Genomic DNA, 14,037 nt, shown 5'->3' with positions numbered 1-14,037 from the left:
AACACCAGATGACCCTAGGCATATTTCTCAGAGCCCAAACTACCACAAAAGCGAAGCAATCAAATATACAATATAACTGAAAGTGGGGGGAAGATACCACGGGCGGGATGGTTGTGCTTCCAGATGGATTTCTTATAAAGTTGGGAGAATTGAGTCAATACTTCACAATAGTGTTACAAAGCATTGGTGCAATGTTCCAAACGTATTATATTTGCCACTTCTGCTGAGGTCTGTTGAAAAGTCTTTCAGCGCTCTCAAGAATGCAGGTCAGGTGTGAGCGAATGGAAAAACGTCAGTTCATAACTGGATTTTTTTTCATCTGTATACTGCGGGAAAAAAGATGATAATAAAAGTACAGCATGGAAACTTTACTTCAAAAAGTTTTACGTTTTTTTTTTTTTTTGTTGGTTGGTTATGAAACGCTGCCTCCTTTCTGTTATTTGTCAGACCGACTCCGGCTCGGACGGCTGCAGGGCAGCTGCTGTTCCTGAGGTTGACTAACCACCGAAGAAGAATGACTGAAATCGTTCCAATCGGGCCAGATTACTCATTCGGACATGAAAGGCTCCGACTCAGCAGGTTGAGCAGAGTCCAACCGCACGAGCTGCTCGATGACTTATCAGATTTCAACAAGCGTCGGATGCTCCAAATTCATCTAAACTGACCTAATTTGACCATTTCAGTCATTTATTTTAGAGTCCGTTTCAATAAAGCAGATTATCAAAATCAGATAATAATAAAAAAAAAAAAAAAAAAAAAAAAAAAAAACTCAAACTTTTGCAAATGTGAAAGAGTTGTTATGGTTGTTTGTTTTTTAGGAAAGCTGAAGAAAGGTTTTGCTTCTTTGAACAGCCCATAGTACATTTATAAAGTTTAAAACAGTCTGGACACAGCATCATAATGCATATTTATAGAAATTGGATGTATTGGAATATATTAGTGTTAGCAGGACTAAGTTTTGATATCACCAAATCTATTTATTTATTGCAAATGTAAATGAGAACTGAAGTCGCTCCCACACATCACAGAGCGTCAACAAAAAGCTCCCAAATAAAGAGACATGGAAACGGCATGCTACTTATTTTCAAGCTAACTAGATAAAAGGGATCAAAATAATTGTTAACTCGTCGTAACTGTTAATGTGATTTACTTTAAAGTTAAAACGCAGGTTGAATTACATCATAAAACACCTTTTTTAGTTTGTATTTAAGAGGCTATTGAAAAAGCAGAAACAGTTTTCTCCTCTTTTTTCTTCTTCTTCTTCTTCTTCTTCTTTCCACGTAGTCAAGCATTTCTTTCAACTATTTGGGATCCCTGCTACTCCGGTCTTCGCATCATGGAAGTGAACATGCGCTGCGGTGTCCTTTTCATGTGCTCTGAAAGTGTGCGCACATTTTTATTTATTTTTTTCCTCATGTTTCGTCCATATATACAAACATGCGTGACTTTGAAAGCCAGAAAGAAAGAAACACCGGTGGATGCCCTCTTGAGGAACCGATGCACCCCCCCCCCCCCCGCTTCGGGTTTCTTTATCGGGCCTCTCAGGTCTTTGATGCCGCTTTTTTTTAATTTTTGCCGTTTCCTCTCATACCTGCCGCAAACAAACAAACAAACAAACAAACAAACAAACAAACAAATAACCCCTCTCTGATACAGCTGGGGACCGACGATTGTGACTCCGTCTTCAAATTAAAAAAAAAAAATCTGCGGTGCTTTAAAGCGCTCTCAAACAGAAGGACGCTGCGATGATGGTTGCTGGCAAGACGCTTGTCCGTCTCGCCCGAGGACGTTTGCGTCAGCTGTTGTTTTGGTCAGTTTAACCGAGAGGCTTAAACTGACTTTTTTAAGACGATGTGAAAAGTTGATTTAGTTCTCAACGTTGTGCCGTATTTACTAAAAGAACTGATAATCATTTTTTGTTTTTTAATGAATATTTGAAGGCATAATGTTACATTCACGCTGGCGTGAATCGACATCACTTTTGTTGAAATTGTATAGAATTAAAATTCTAATATTTTGTCATATCAAGAATATCGTTATTGCAAAAATACCCAGATATATTGTGATATTATTTTAAGGACATAACCGTCCCACCTCCTTTTTTTTTTTTTTTTTTCACGTCTACTTTGCGAAGACATCTTGAGATTACTTTCTGTTAAGTTTACATATCGTTATATAACATGGTTAAAACTTTCAAATACTTCTGAATTACGCTGACGACCGTCGGACTCAGAACACGAGCCGATCAGTTCTGTTCCGTGTCAGATGCCGTGTTTCCTTCCTTTGAGGTGGGTAAATTAAAAAAAAAAACACTTTCCTACGGGGGATCATTGAGGTGTCACGGTATTGTTACAGTAAGGCCAAAAAAAAAAATAAAAAAAAAATGCCTTCAGCCAGTAGTACTAAAAAAAATAAAAATAAAAAAAAACTCTGACATCTTAGTAGTTGTGTTTTTTCTTGTTTTCTTGCCTGAAGTTAGTCACAGCAAAACTAGACTTAAAAAAAACAAAACACTGCTTATTACAAGTTACCTAGCAACTACGGTTATGAATCAGGGCCATGAAGCGACGATTCTTTATCCTCCCTGATTTATCAGATAGCGAGGAGGAATTCACAGGAACCCAGAGGAAATCTAACCTCAGACCTTTTTGTCTTTTACGGGGATTAAGCCTCAGAGAGGGAAAATAAAAAGCTGTTAAACACACACACGCCCCACTGATGAGATACGCACTCTCGTGTGGAACATTCGCGTCCATAATAGTGCCGATTGGTCTTCAAAGTGGCCTTTTTTGACTCAAAAATAGAAAAAAAAAAGCTGTATTTTTGTTTGTTTGCGGGAATTACGAAACCTATTAGCGAGAATTGTGTTACTATTTTTTGCTTTCCCCTTTTACCCAATCAAAAACCATCACCATACAACCGAGATATGAACCCAACTGCAACTTTAGCGAACCGTTCCTCTCCTACTGTACACATGATTATATGAAGCATCCAGGTTTCTGACATTCTGTCTACGGCTCTGCTTTCATTTCTCACATTTCAGCTTCTATGTTCTTTAACCAGCACACGCCTGAGGGTCCAGGAAAACCTGGAAGAGGTGCTTTTCACGCAAGAGTGTCCCAGTTTCTCTACTACAGGTTTCTCAAAACCAGGATAAGATGTTTCTACGTGCAACACATAGCAAGTATACTTCAAAAGTTCATAACCATGATACCAATGTGCATGTTAACACACTCATTATTTTTTTTTTTTTGTGCAGCCATAAAATATTATTTTCAAAACACAGTGTGAAAGAGGAACTGATAGGAACCTACGAAACATAACTTAAGGTCAGAGAAAAAAACTCCCCAAAAATGTAATATATAATAAATTATTCTACAACTTATGGCAAGGAGGAGTGATTGTCCGAAAAATAAAAGACGTGAAGGTTTCAGAGTCCTTTAAAAACAGGTCCCACAAGTGTTGAGCACCACGGAGAGCGTCCGCAGCTCAGAGATCAGCACCAGGGACAGCGCCAACGGGGAGAAAAAACAAACCAAAGAAAACTCAAGTTAAGTGAGGCAGAGAATCTATTTTCCAGTCCAGGTACTCCAGTCTATTGGATGATGGAACTGGAGGCAGAACGGTAGCAGAGCTCTTTTTATCCAGTCACGCTTGCGGATGGAAGCCCCCGCTCAGAGGAAGAAATACCGGTCGGACGGCAGATAGGTTCCAGAGCGGCGCTAAAGAACTGGAACCGACCCAATGAAACAGGTAAGTCCGAGGCTCACCACTCGTGTTTTTATTTCCCCTGCGGCGGCATTAAAGCACAATCAGGGTCCTGACACCCCTCACCCTGCTGACACATAGCTATCATTTCTCCGAGGAAAACCCAGAGAATTCCCGCTGCCTATATTTCTAGAGATGTTGCGAAGTACTTTTTTTTTTTTTTAAAACATCCAATTGCAACTCCAGAGTTTTTCCTTCAACTGTCGGAGGTTTTACTTCCTGTTAAAAAGAAGTTTTTCCTTCAACTGTTGGAGGTTTTTCTTCCTGTTGAATTGTTGGCTTCCTCTGTATAATGTTGTAAGTTCTCTCTCGCTGCATAAACAAAATTTAATTGAATTGAATCTTGCCCTTTAAATACGTGTACTTTTCACTGCACAGTATTCAGAAATAGATTTAGATTTCTCATGTTTTTATTGCATCGCACAAATTTCTTTGCCCATTACACTTTGGAATTAGTAAAATCATATATTAACATGACATTATAACATTACTGTATGTCTTCAAGGTGAATAAATAAATCATAATAAATTTGATGATCTGTTTTCGCTCTCTTTTTTTTTATCTGCCATCTTGAGGCTTCTTTTATCAACTACAAAAAAAAGAAAAAAGAAAAGTCTACCCAGCTGAGGTAATGTAATGCCTCCCAGCAGTGAGCACCGAAAACAGCCAATGATGTAACTTTCACACTTGGTCGCTTTGGCTCATCGCTGCAGCCTGCTGGTGCAATCAACGACCTACGGGGACCCTGTTCACCTCCTGGCTGCGTTAGCGATGTGATTTTATTTATTTATTTGTTGTTTTTTTTTACAGTTGGCACGCTTTGCTGGTATTTTATTTTTGGTTACCGTGGAGGGAACGCTGCGGGGACAGTCAGTTTAAAAAAATTAAAAAAAGGATTTCGGTATACGAGGATACAGTAAAACGACCTGGTAACAGATGAGCCAAATACAAGGAATTATTTAGAGGTCTTTACGTTATTGCTTTATGCTCTGTTGCTTAAAGGAAAAAAAAAAATCCTCCTGATCTCTTAGAGGAGTGAGACCCGCTCTCGGTTTTTACAAGTCGAAGCTGTATGATGAAAGAAAGCCTATGCGGGAGAGGGGGTGGGGGGGTATGGGGGGTGTGTGTGCACACCATCTGATTAGACTGAACTTCAGGCGCTGCAGCAGAAGATGATATTAAAACTGCTGGTTTTCTGTTGTAATCACTCTCTACCTCCACAGTGATGAATCACTTACGAACTCCAGATAACTTCTCATCCCAATAAAAAAAGGAAACAAGTGAAGGATAAGTGGAAATCTCAACTCTCAAATCCACAACTGGCCTCGAATCAGAAATGTACAACGTGTAGATCAACACCTCGCTCTACTCGTTTTACTTTTTTTTTTTTTTTTTTAAACATACATCACAATTTGTGTGTGAAGACGTCGATTCGAGGTTTGAAAAGCAGATATTCAGCCACGAGATCGCCCCATCGGACTTCGGAGGCGAACATAAATATGGACGCTACAGCAACCAGCTCTTGTAGATTAAAAAGAAGAAAGAAAGAAAAGCACCAGCATAAACCGTATGATATCATGACGACGCCTCCGCTCTATTGATTTCTGCTCCTACTACTAAGAGAGGAAATCCTCGCACGTGGGATTTCTCCACACGGTGCAACTTCAGCTTCATTTCCAGAGATGAAAGGAAAAGTTCTCCAGCAGCCTTCAGACTCACAAACACTCCCGTTTCCAACGTGTTTCCAGCGCGAAGCTAAAGTTAGCTGTCATCCATCCGGGAGGTAGCTTTGTATTTACCCCCCCGCCCCTCCTCCCTCCCCCCCGCCGCTGTGGGATTAATAAAAACGGATCATCTTATCTTAACAAACAGATACGAGAGTCTTTCGTTTCAAACTCGTGGCAAGAAAGTGAATTGATGACACAAAATGGCAACCGCAGTGCAGCAAATGAGAAAACACTTAAGATTTTTTTTTTTTTTTTTCTTCTTTTAAATTGATGTAACTCTTAATTTGCTACTTTTAATGTCTTTGGGATTCGAGGGGAAAATTGTGAAAGGAGTGACGGGTTCGTTGTCAGCGAAATGCTGAGCGGTGAAAAGAAAAAAGAAAAAAGTGAGATGACTGATGACTTTGAATTCAGACGCATTTTCTGCCGCGCACTTTTTTCTCTCCACGGAGACTAAACATCATTCATCTAAACACACACACACACACACACACACACACACACACACACACACACACACACTGCTTAACGACACGTTTTCCACCGATGCCTACTTTTCGTACGCTCCATATGGAACACACCACTCACATTACCCGCTGTACTTTTTCCGGCCATAAACACAATTAAAAAAAAAATTAAAAAAAACACAAACACACAAACAAATGTATCCCCTCCCCCTCCCCCCTCCCCCCCGCCCCGTTCATGCTGTGAGCAGTGGCCTCATTTATAATGAAAGTCAGCAAGTACAAACAGAGAGGGAGAAAGTGAGAGAGCTCTCACACACACACACACACACACACACACACACACACACACACACACACACACACACACACACACACAGCACATGAACATGAAAAGAAAGTGTGTCATACATGAAACAGCTCTCTCACTGTATTAACGAGGCTCAGGTAGAGTACTGTACTGTATGTGCTGCACTACAGACGCTGTGATCAAAGTTCATTCACACACCAGTTCCCTCCAGGAGTTTTCTTGTGATCAAAAATGTTCACAAAACTGTTTACATCTTCGGTGTGGATTTATGATTTTAATGTAGACTATTTTTGCTGCTTTTAGGTGCCGACAGACCTGAAAACACACACGACGGCAAAATATTACGATTTTAAAATTAACTTAAGCCCATAAGCTTTGTGAATAACACCCAAAGTTCTATTATTTGCCTTTTAGTATGATGATTTCAACATTGAAAACTATCTCGGAGGGAAAAAAACACTAATATATTAGCTCCCTTGAGCAAAAATAATAATAAACACACTTTCCTGCTTCGTTTCACTAAATTAAGTGAATTTTCTGGATAAAACAAGAGTTATGAACTTCATATACTCCGGGCATAAAAGTTTATGGACTGCCATTCATCCTGCCAGTCACACACACACACACACACACACACACACACACACACACACACACACACACACACACACACTGTCACCATTATGTCCATCACTTTCCATCATAATCTGTTCAGAACGCCTCTGTAGGCAAAATGTAAGTGATAAGTGCTCGAGACTTGAAGCCAAAAAGGAGAAACAGGTACAACTATTTGAAACGCAAGCAAAAAAAAAAAAAAAAAACAATCGAATGCCTCTATTTATAATAATATGACAAATTTGACAAGAAAAAAGGCGAATTCAAAGTCAACGCTGTTATCGGTCATCGATCAATCGGCCAACGGTCGCGATCGGTTAATATTAGCTCAATAAGGTTTGAGCGGCGGTCCCCCTCCCCCCCCAAAAAAAAGGCCGATCGGACGAAGTTGAAAAACTCTCCGTGCTCAGCCGCAACTGGCGTCACTTTTTTTTCCCGCGGGACGATGAAAGGCCGCTTCCGACGTGAGCCCGGGCGAACGGACGTCAGGAAATAATACCGACGACAAGAGGAACCGACAGTCAAAACCAAGAAAAAAAATGCAGAGATCGCTTAAGAATGAAACTTCGAGAGGTACGATGGATGTAAATAATACCGATGTCTATCCGCGCCGTCTCCGAACAACAGCGTTGACGTTTTTGCCTCTAAGAAATGAAATATGTTGGCATGTGTCGCCTCCTAATAAATAAATCTTTTTTTTTTTTTTTAGCAATTAATGCTACTTTTATCACCTCTTAATTTTAATACACAGTGTTGTTAAGAACAGTTAAATAAATAAATAATGCTACCATTATCAGTCGTATCTACAAACAGACCACAATGATAGCCGGCAAAACTCAAACATACAACTTTACAACGATTCAAAACATTTTACAGTCAGAAAGTAATAATTGTCCACTTATAGATATACGCCGAGTCATCACAAATCAAACAACAAACTTTGCTGCTCCTGGTCAGTTCAACACACACACACACACACACACACACACACACACACACACACACACACACACAGAGAGAGAGAGAGAGAGAAAAGCAACCTGTTGAGAAGCCGATCAGCACGACTCAAAGACGCAAAACTGAAAGTGTTTTTAGTTGTTGTTGTTTTTTTTTATCTCCCATCACCAGCAGAGACACTTCGCTCACTCGCATCGAGTAAATCAAACCCGACTCGCTGGGAGGAAAATGAGATCCTCTCGTTTCGGTCTGAGCTCATTCAGAGTTTTGAATGTGGCTTCCTGTGGACATTCGTAGAAAAGAAAAAAGAACAGCGGTAGTAAAGTGGAGGCAGGAAAACTGGAGGAAGAAGAAGAAGAAGGAGGAGGAAGAGGAAGAGGAGGAGGAGGAGGAGGAGGACAGACAAGAGACCAACATGACAGCAACATCAGCAGAAGGGAAACATCATGTTTTCCTTGTAAGACACCGAAAAACACACACACACACACACACACACACACACACACACGCACACACACACACACACACACACACACACACACACACACACTTCTGTGGCAAACTGTGCACTCGTGCTTGTACACAAGTCACGCAAATTAAAAGATGCAATCAAACAAGCATCACAAACCACTTACACACACACACACACACACACACACACACACACACACACACACACACACACACACACACACACACACACACCGTACCCTTGGTTCGGCGTCTGATGACCCCTAAACGGCACTTAAGCGAAACGGAGAACATCCTCTCTCCTCTCTCTCTCTCTCTCTTTTATTTTTGCGTCTCTTTATCTTCTTCCTGTTGTTTTTCCTTCTTCCTCTCCCCTCCTTCTTTCTCTTCCTCCTCTTCCTCCTCAGTCAGACATAGTGTGAGCGAAGAATGGAAAGAGAGACAGCGAGAGAAAGAGGGAGAGAGGGAGAGAGAGAGAGAGAGAGAGGGAGGGAGGGAGAATGAAAGAGAGCGGTATTGGAGCTCTGGCCGGTCACATGGCAAAGACAGGGAAAGAGAGAGAGAAAGAGCGAGCGAGTCCATCTCTCTAACAGGCAGAAGTGATTACACAGCCCCCCCCCCACCTCCCCCCTCCCCTCCATCTCCTCTCTGTCTCTCACTCTTGTTGTTCACTCTCCCTCTCTCTCCCTCTCTCTCCCTCTCTCTCCCTGTGTGGGAAGTAGTGTGAAATTAAGCTGCCTCCTTCCCTCCTTCCCTCCTTCCCTCCTTCCCTCCTTCCTCTTTCTTCTCTTCTGTTGTTTCCTGTTTTCCTTTTCCCCCTTCTTCTACACCATCTTTTCATTTCTCAAAGTCTTTTCTTCTTCTTTTTTTTGCCTTTAAAATCAGTTTTATATTTACTGTATTTGCTCCTTTCATTTACTCTCTTTTTTTATTATTATTATTAATTTTTTTTTTTATCCTTTTATCCTCTTTTCTATTGAGTCAGTCTGCCACTTTTTGAAATAATCTCATCGAATGTTAGATGGAGGGTTGCCGGGCAATTTGGTAAAGACACTTTCTGACATCGATGGTCAATCTGGAGTCGTTTTTTGAGCTCTACGGTTTGTTGTTTTTCCCCCCGTGAGGGATGTATGAACTCAGCGGAGAGATTCATGGTAGCGCGGTGATTTCGTCCTCTCCCGGTCGGTCTCCGATTCGTCTCCCGGTCGGTCTCCGATTCGTCTCCCGGTCGGTCCCCTCAGAGCGCAAATGATGTCCGAAGCTACGTGTTTTGTCTTTAAATGTCATCGCGGCGGTGGTGAAGTTTTGGAGTAATGCGGGTAGTGCGCTGTATGTAAAAAAAAACCAACTAAATAACAATGAGGACAATAAAATACAAGTAACTTTGCAACACAAACAGCAAGAGAACAATAAAAACAGACAAAAGAGAAACCATTTCAACATTGATCTAGAAGCCCAAAAATGACTGACTTCCAGACCATACCAGGAAGTCAAAAAAACAAAACAAAACAAAAAAGCTCAGACAAAATGCTTTTAAAACGTTGCCGGCGGACTGCGAAACCGTGGACTCGCTGTCGTGGTAACACGCCCCTCCAAATCCTCCTCTACGAACTCTTATGATCAATCGCTCGCCCATTCCCTCACTGTCTTTCTCTGCACTCCAAAAAACGTTTCTCTCTCTCTCTCTCAGCGTCATGGTAACACAGTTGAGTGGGCGGAGGAAAGGGGTTGAAGGGTAAGCTATAGCAAAAAATAAAAATAAAAAAATGACAATATACATAAAAACAACACGGAGATCAAAGCCGGCCGGAAAAAAAAAAAAAAAAAAACACAAAGAAGAAGAAGAACGGAGAGACGAGGTGGTGAGAGAGGACCAGAGGACGGAGGGAGAGAGGAAGAAGAAGAGGAAGAACGAAACGGAGGAAGAAGAAAAGACATCCGAACAGTAATGAGGCACGAAGTTTTAAGAGCAGGAAGACGGGAAAGAGAGAAAAAAGAAAAAAGAGGATGAGAGATGACGCGAGGAGAGGAAACGGAGAGGAGGATGAGAGGGGAGGGTGAAAAAGCAATAGGAAGGAATAAAGCAGTTTAGTTTCAGTGTCACGCGAGGGGAGACGGAGATTAGAGTGGAAGAGAGAGAGGAGGATGAAATGGGATGAAGATGAGAGGTGGCTCAGAGAGATGGGGGGTGGAGGGGGGGGGGGTGGAGGAGGGGTGGAGGGGGGGTGGAGGGGGGGTGATATGACAGGTGGCAGCTGATGAGTGAGCAGAGAAGAGGACGAGTAGGGAAGGGAGGAAGAAATATCCGCCAAGCTTTTTGTGGGTGAGCCAAGGCCAGCTGTTTACCAGGTTGTTGTTTTTTTTGAGTTTTTTTGTGCTAAGCTAAATTAGCCGCCGGCTAGGTGCAGTTTCATATTTTTAGTAAGAGTCATTGTTTTTTTAGTAACTCTGGGCAAAAAAGTAAATAAACACATTTCTCACACTTTTTTTCTTCTAACCAAGAAATTTTTTTTGTGGGGGGGGGATTTAGGTCACCGTTTATTTGTTAGTTAGGTTAGCAAACAGTGATTAGCATATCTCAGAGGTGCATACGCACCGAGTTATGAATCCCTGGTTTGGGACCACCCAGCGTCATTTATTTTCCCATCAGGCACTCAGCACATATATTTTTTTTTAGAATTGCTTTAAAATTGAGTTACACAGTGTCCTAAAAACATGGTTCAGATATTGACAGATTATAGAAAACCTCATCCACACAACCATAAAAAAAAGAAGATGTCTCTACTGACAATATTTTATGGTGAGACACAAAATGTGTCCTTGATGAAAAGGCTGCTATAATCAAATCTTATAGTATTATCAAATTGAATGAGGAACGATTTGGATGGCCTCGACTGTTCTGAAGTATAAAAAAAAAAAAAAAAAAAAAAAAAAAAAAGATGCAACACGAACGGTTAGCCCCAAAAATGACCAAGAAATGAGCTTAAAAGTGAAAGTAGGGAAATTACCCTGAAAACACGCAACGAACCCGTCAGTCTGCTGGAAGATACCGTGTCGCTGTCACGCTCCGCCTTATCCAGGCGTGAAAAGTACACGCATGTAAGATCAGGGTGGGAGAAGGAGGTCGTTGTCATTGGACAAAACGAAACACAGGATTTTCACGCGGGAGGGCAGTGTTCAACTTCAAAATAACGTAAAAGCGGAACACATTTAACTTTCGTAAAGTAACTAACTCTCGGGACTTGTCAAATTATTTTCCTTAACCCGAACCTGAGGCACCTTACTTTTTAACACTTATTCGAGACCGACTGAGTGCCCTCTAGTGGACTGACGGGTGTATTACATTACTTAAGCGTGAAACCAGGTTTCAATGAAATGCGGCACGGCGGGAAAAAAAAAAAAAAGCCGACATCGTTCGTCTTTCCGTTGTAATTTAAGACGCGCACCGTATGGACGCACACACTCACATCACCTGCCCTCCTTTTCCCGCCACATAAACAGACTATTCGAGCACACGCACACACAAACAAAACCAAACATACCCCATGCTGTGAGCAGAGGCCTCATTTATAATGAAAGCCCCAAAAACAGAGCGAGGGCGGGAGAGAAAGAGAGAGTTTAGCGGTCCCGACCGCTCAAAGATATTTGGAGATCAGTCTTCACCAAACACAACGGCGGCAGGACTGCGGATTGGCAAGAATGTGGTGATTATGATACGGCTCTTCATACAGGAGCTACAATATTGTACGCCAGAGGCTTCTTTTCTATTCAATTCCAAACTCCCTTTTAACAGAAAGAAACCTCCACAGTCGGGGCTCGAATTCCTGATTTAAACGCTCATTACATTTCCCGAACTCCCCCCCACTTCCCCCAAAAAAGGTCTGTCTATCTCTCTCAGCATCATGGTAACACACTTAAGGAGGGGCGGTGGAGGGGAGATGGGGAGGTGGGGGGTCCAAGGGTAGAAAAAAGATGAGAGAGATCAAAGCTGCAAATACCTAGGCTGGAGCAGAAGAAGAGGAGAATAGAGAGGGGGGGGGTGATGTGTGTGTGTGTGTGGGGAGATGGAGGGAGGAAGAGGAGAAGGGAGGCGGAGGAGGAAGAAGAAGAAGATTGGCGAGGCAGGAAGTTGAGAGGAGAGAGAGAAAGGAGAGAGAGATGTGGACATCAGATGAGAGGAGACGCAAGGGGAGGACAAGGTGGGTGGATGAAAAGAGGAGTGGAGGGGAAGAGGAGGGGGAGGGGGTGGTGGAGAGGGGGAGGAAAAGAGGAGTGGAGGGGGAGGCGGTGATGGGGAGGGGGAGGAAAAGAGGGGTGGAGGGGAAGGGGAGGGGGTGATGGAGAGGAAAAGAGGAGTGGAGGGGAAGAGGAGGGGGAGGGGAAGAGGAAGAGGAGGGGGAGGGGGAGGAAAAATAATAAAGCAGTTTAATTGCAGTGTCATGAAAGGAGAGAGATTAGAAAGGAAAGAGAGGAGGATGAAAAGGGAGGCTGAGAGACAGAGAGAGGTGGGTTAGTGGAGGAAGGAGGAAGGAGGAAGAAGGAAGAAGGTAAGACGGCAAAAAGTCTCGTTTTAATAATTCGCGACATTTCCTTTTTTTTTTTTGACAGCAGAGTTTGGACATAAAAACGGACTGAAAGTCTAAGTACTGAAGGAGTCTCACGGCGATGCTGGAGTGGACCGACACCCACGTAGCAACCGTTCTATTTTCGGTGCAGCTTATAGTCTTATTTTCCATCCTGGGTGTTTTAGAATTAGATATTTTCTACAAGACAAGAAAAAAAAAAAAAATAAATAGATATGTTTATATCTATAATATATATATATATATATATATATATATATATATATATATATATATATTATAATATAATATATATATAGATAATATATGTTTTAGCGCCCCTATACTTTTTTGCCTCTGTATTAAATCTGTATTTGAAGACTTTTTAATTAATTTTTTTTTTTGGTTTAGATTTTGATTACTTGACAGGTGCTAATTTGTATATATTTTGTTTTTTCAATTATTCAAAATAGAAAAATATGAAGTTCAGCCAGTGTGTTGACAAACAGAGTTCAAAGCTCAAGATTGGACGTCCATAAAATTGTGAAAACTCGAATGAAAACTTTTTTTTTTTATCATTATTTCTTTGTTCAATGAGGCAACGGTAATCAGTGTCGATTCAACTTCATGGTCATTTTATAGTTTGTACTTCTGCTGAATTTAGTTGTTTTTTTTTACCCTGCCTACATCCACTAATACAATTTGGGTGGACACAAAACAACAACAACAACAACAAAAAACAGAAACACGTAGTCAATTTAACACAATACAATTCAACAGCAAAACAGCTGAATCCTCAAAAAAATATCCTACGAAGTTGAACCAATTTCTCTCAAAGATTTAACAAAAATTAAACATGAGAATAGGATTATTATTGTACCTAATAAACTGGCAGAGCAGTGAATGTTTGCAAGTGAACGTAAAACAAAAAGTTGGCAAAAACTCCGCAGCTCTGTCGATGTTGGAGCAAATTAAACATAAATACAAACTTGCCATTAAATCCACCTTCATAGTTTGGTACATTTACCGTTTTCGGGCCACGTACCTGTCGGAGCTGCACCGCAGTAACTTCAGGTAGGTGTGTGTGTGTGTGTGTGTGAAGCCGGTTAACTAGCACCGACTGTTTAGCACGTGAGGCGTTCATGGAACATCTGTTAATGATA

General features: G+C 41.5%; 1 protein-coding gene across 7 annotated transcripts in view; it reads right to left on the bottom strand.

Annotated features, from left to right (window-relative positions):
• LOC138210525 (glutamate receptor-interacting protein 2-like) overlaps positions 1–14,037 on the bottom strand; it is a 220,769-nt gene that overhangs the window by 106,904 nt on the left and 99,828 nt on the right. The window contains exon 1 of one of the 7 annotated variants that reach the window (XM_069169729.1): positions 8,552–8,721. The exons of the other annotated variants lie outside the window; for them this stretch is intronic. Within the exon in view, the coding sequence (XP_069025830.1) occupies positions 8,552–8,606 (55 nt within the window). The 5' untranslated portion in view covers positions 8,607–8,721. Of the gene's footprint in view, positions 1–8,551; positions 8,722–14,037 lie in introns of those variants that run through there. 7 annotated transcript variants of the gene reach the window in all.

This window comes from Embiotoca jacksoni, unplaced genomic scaffold (assembly GCF_022577435.1).
Source record: "Embiotoca jacksoni isolate LCO1_2020_lvr unplaced genomic scaffold, fEmbJac1.0.p SCAF_46, whole genome shotgun sequence".
NCBI lineage: Eukaryota > Metazoa > Chordata > Actinopteri > Embiotocidae > Embiotoca > Embiotoca jacksoni.
Note: the sequence above shows the minus strand (reverse complement) of the source record. Positions and strands in the feature narration are given on the sequence as shown.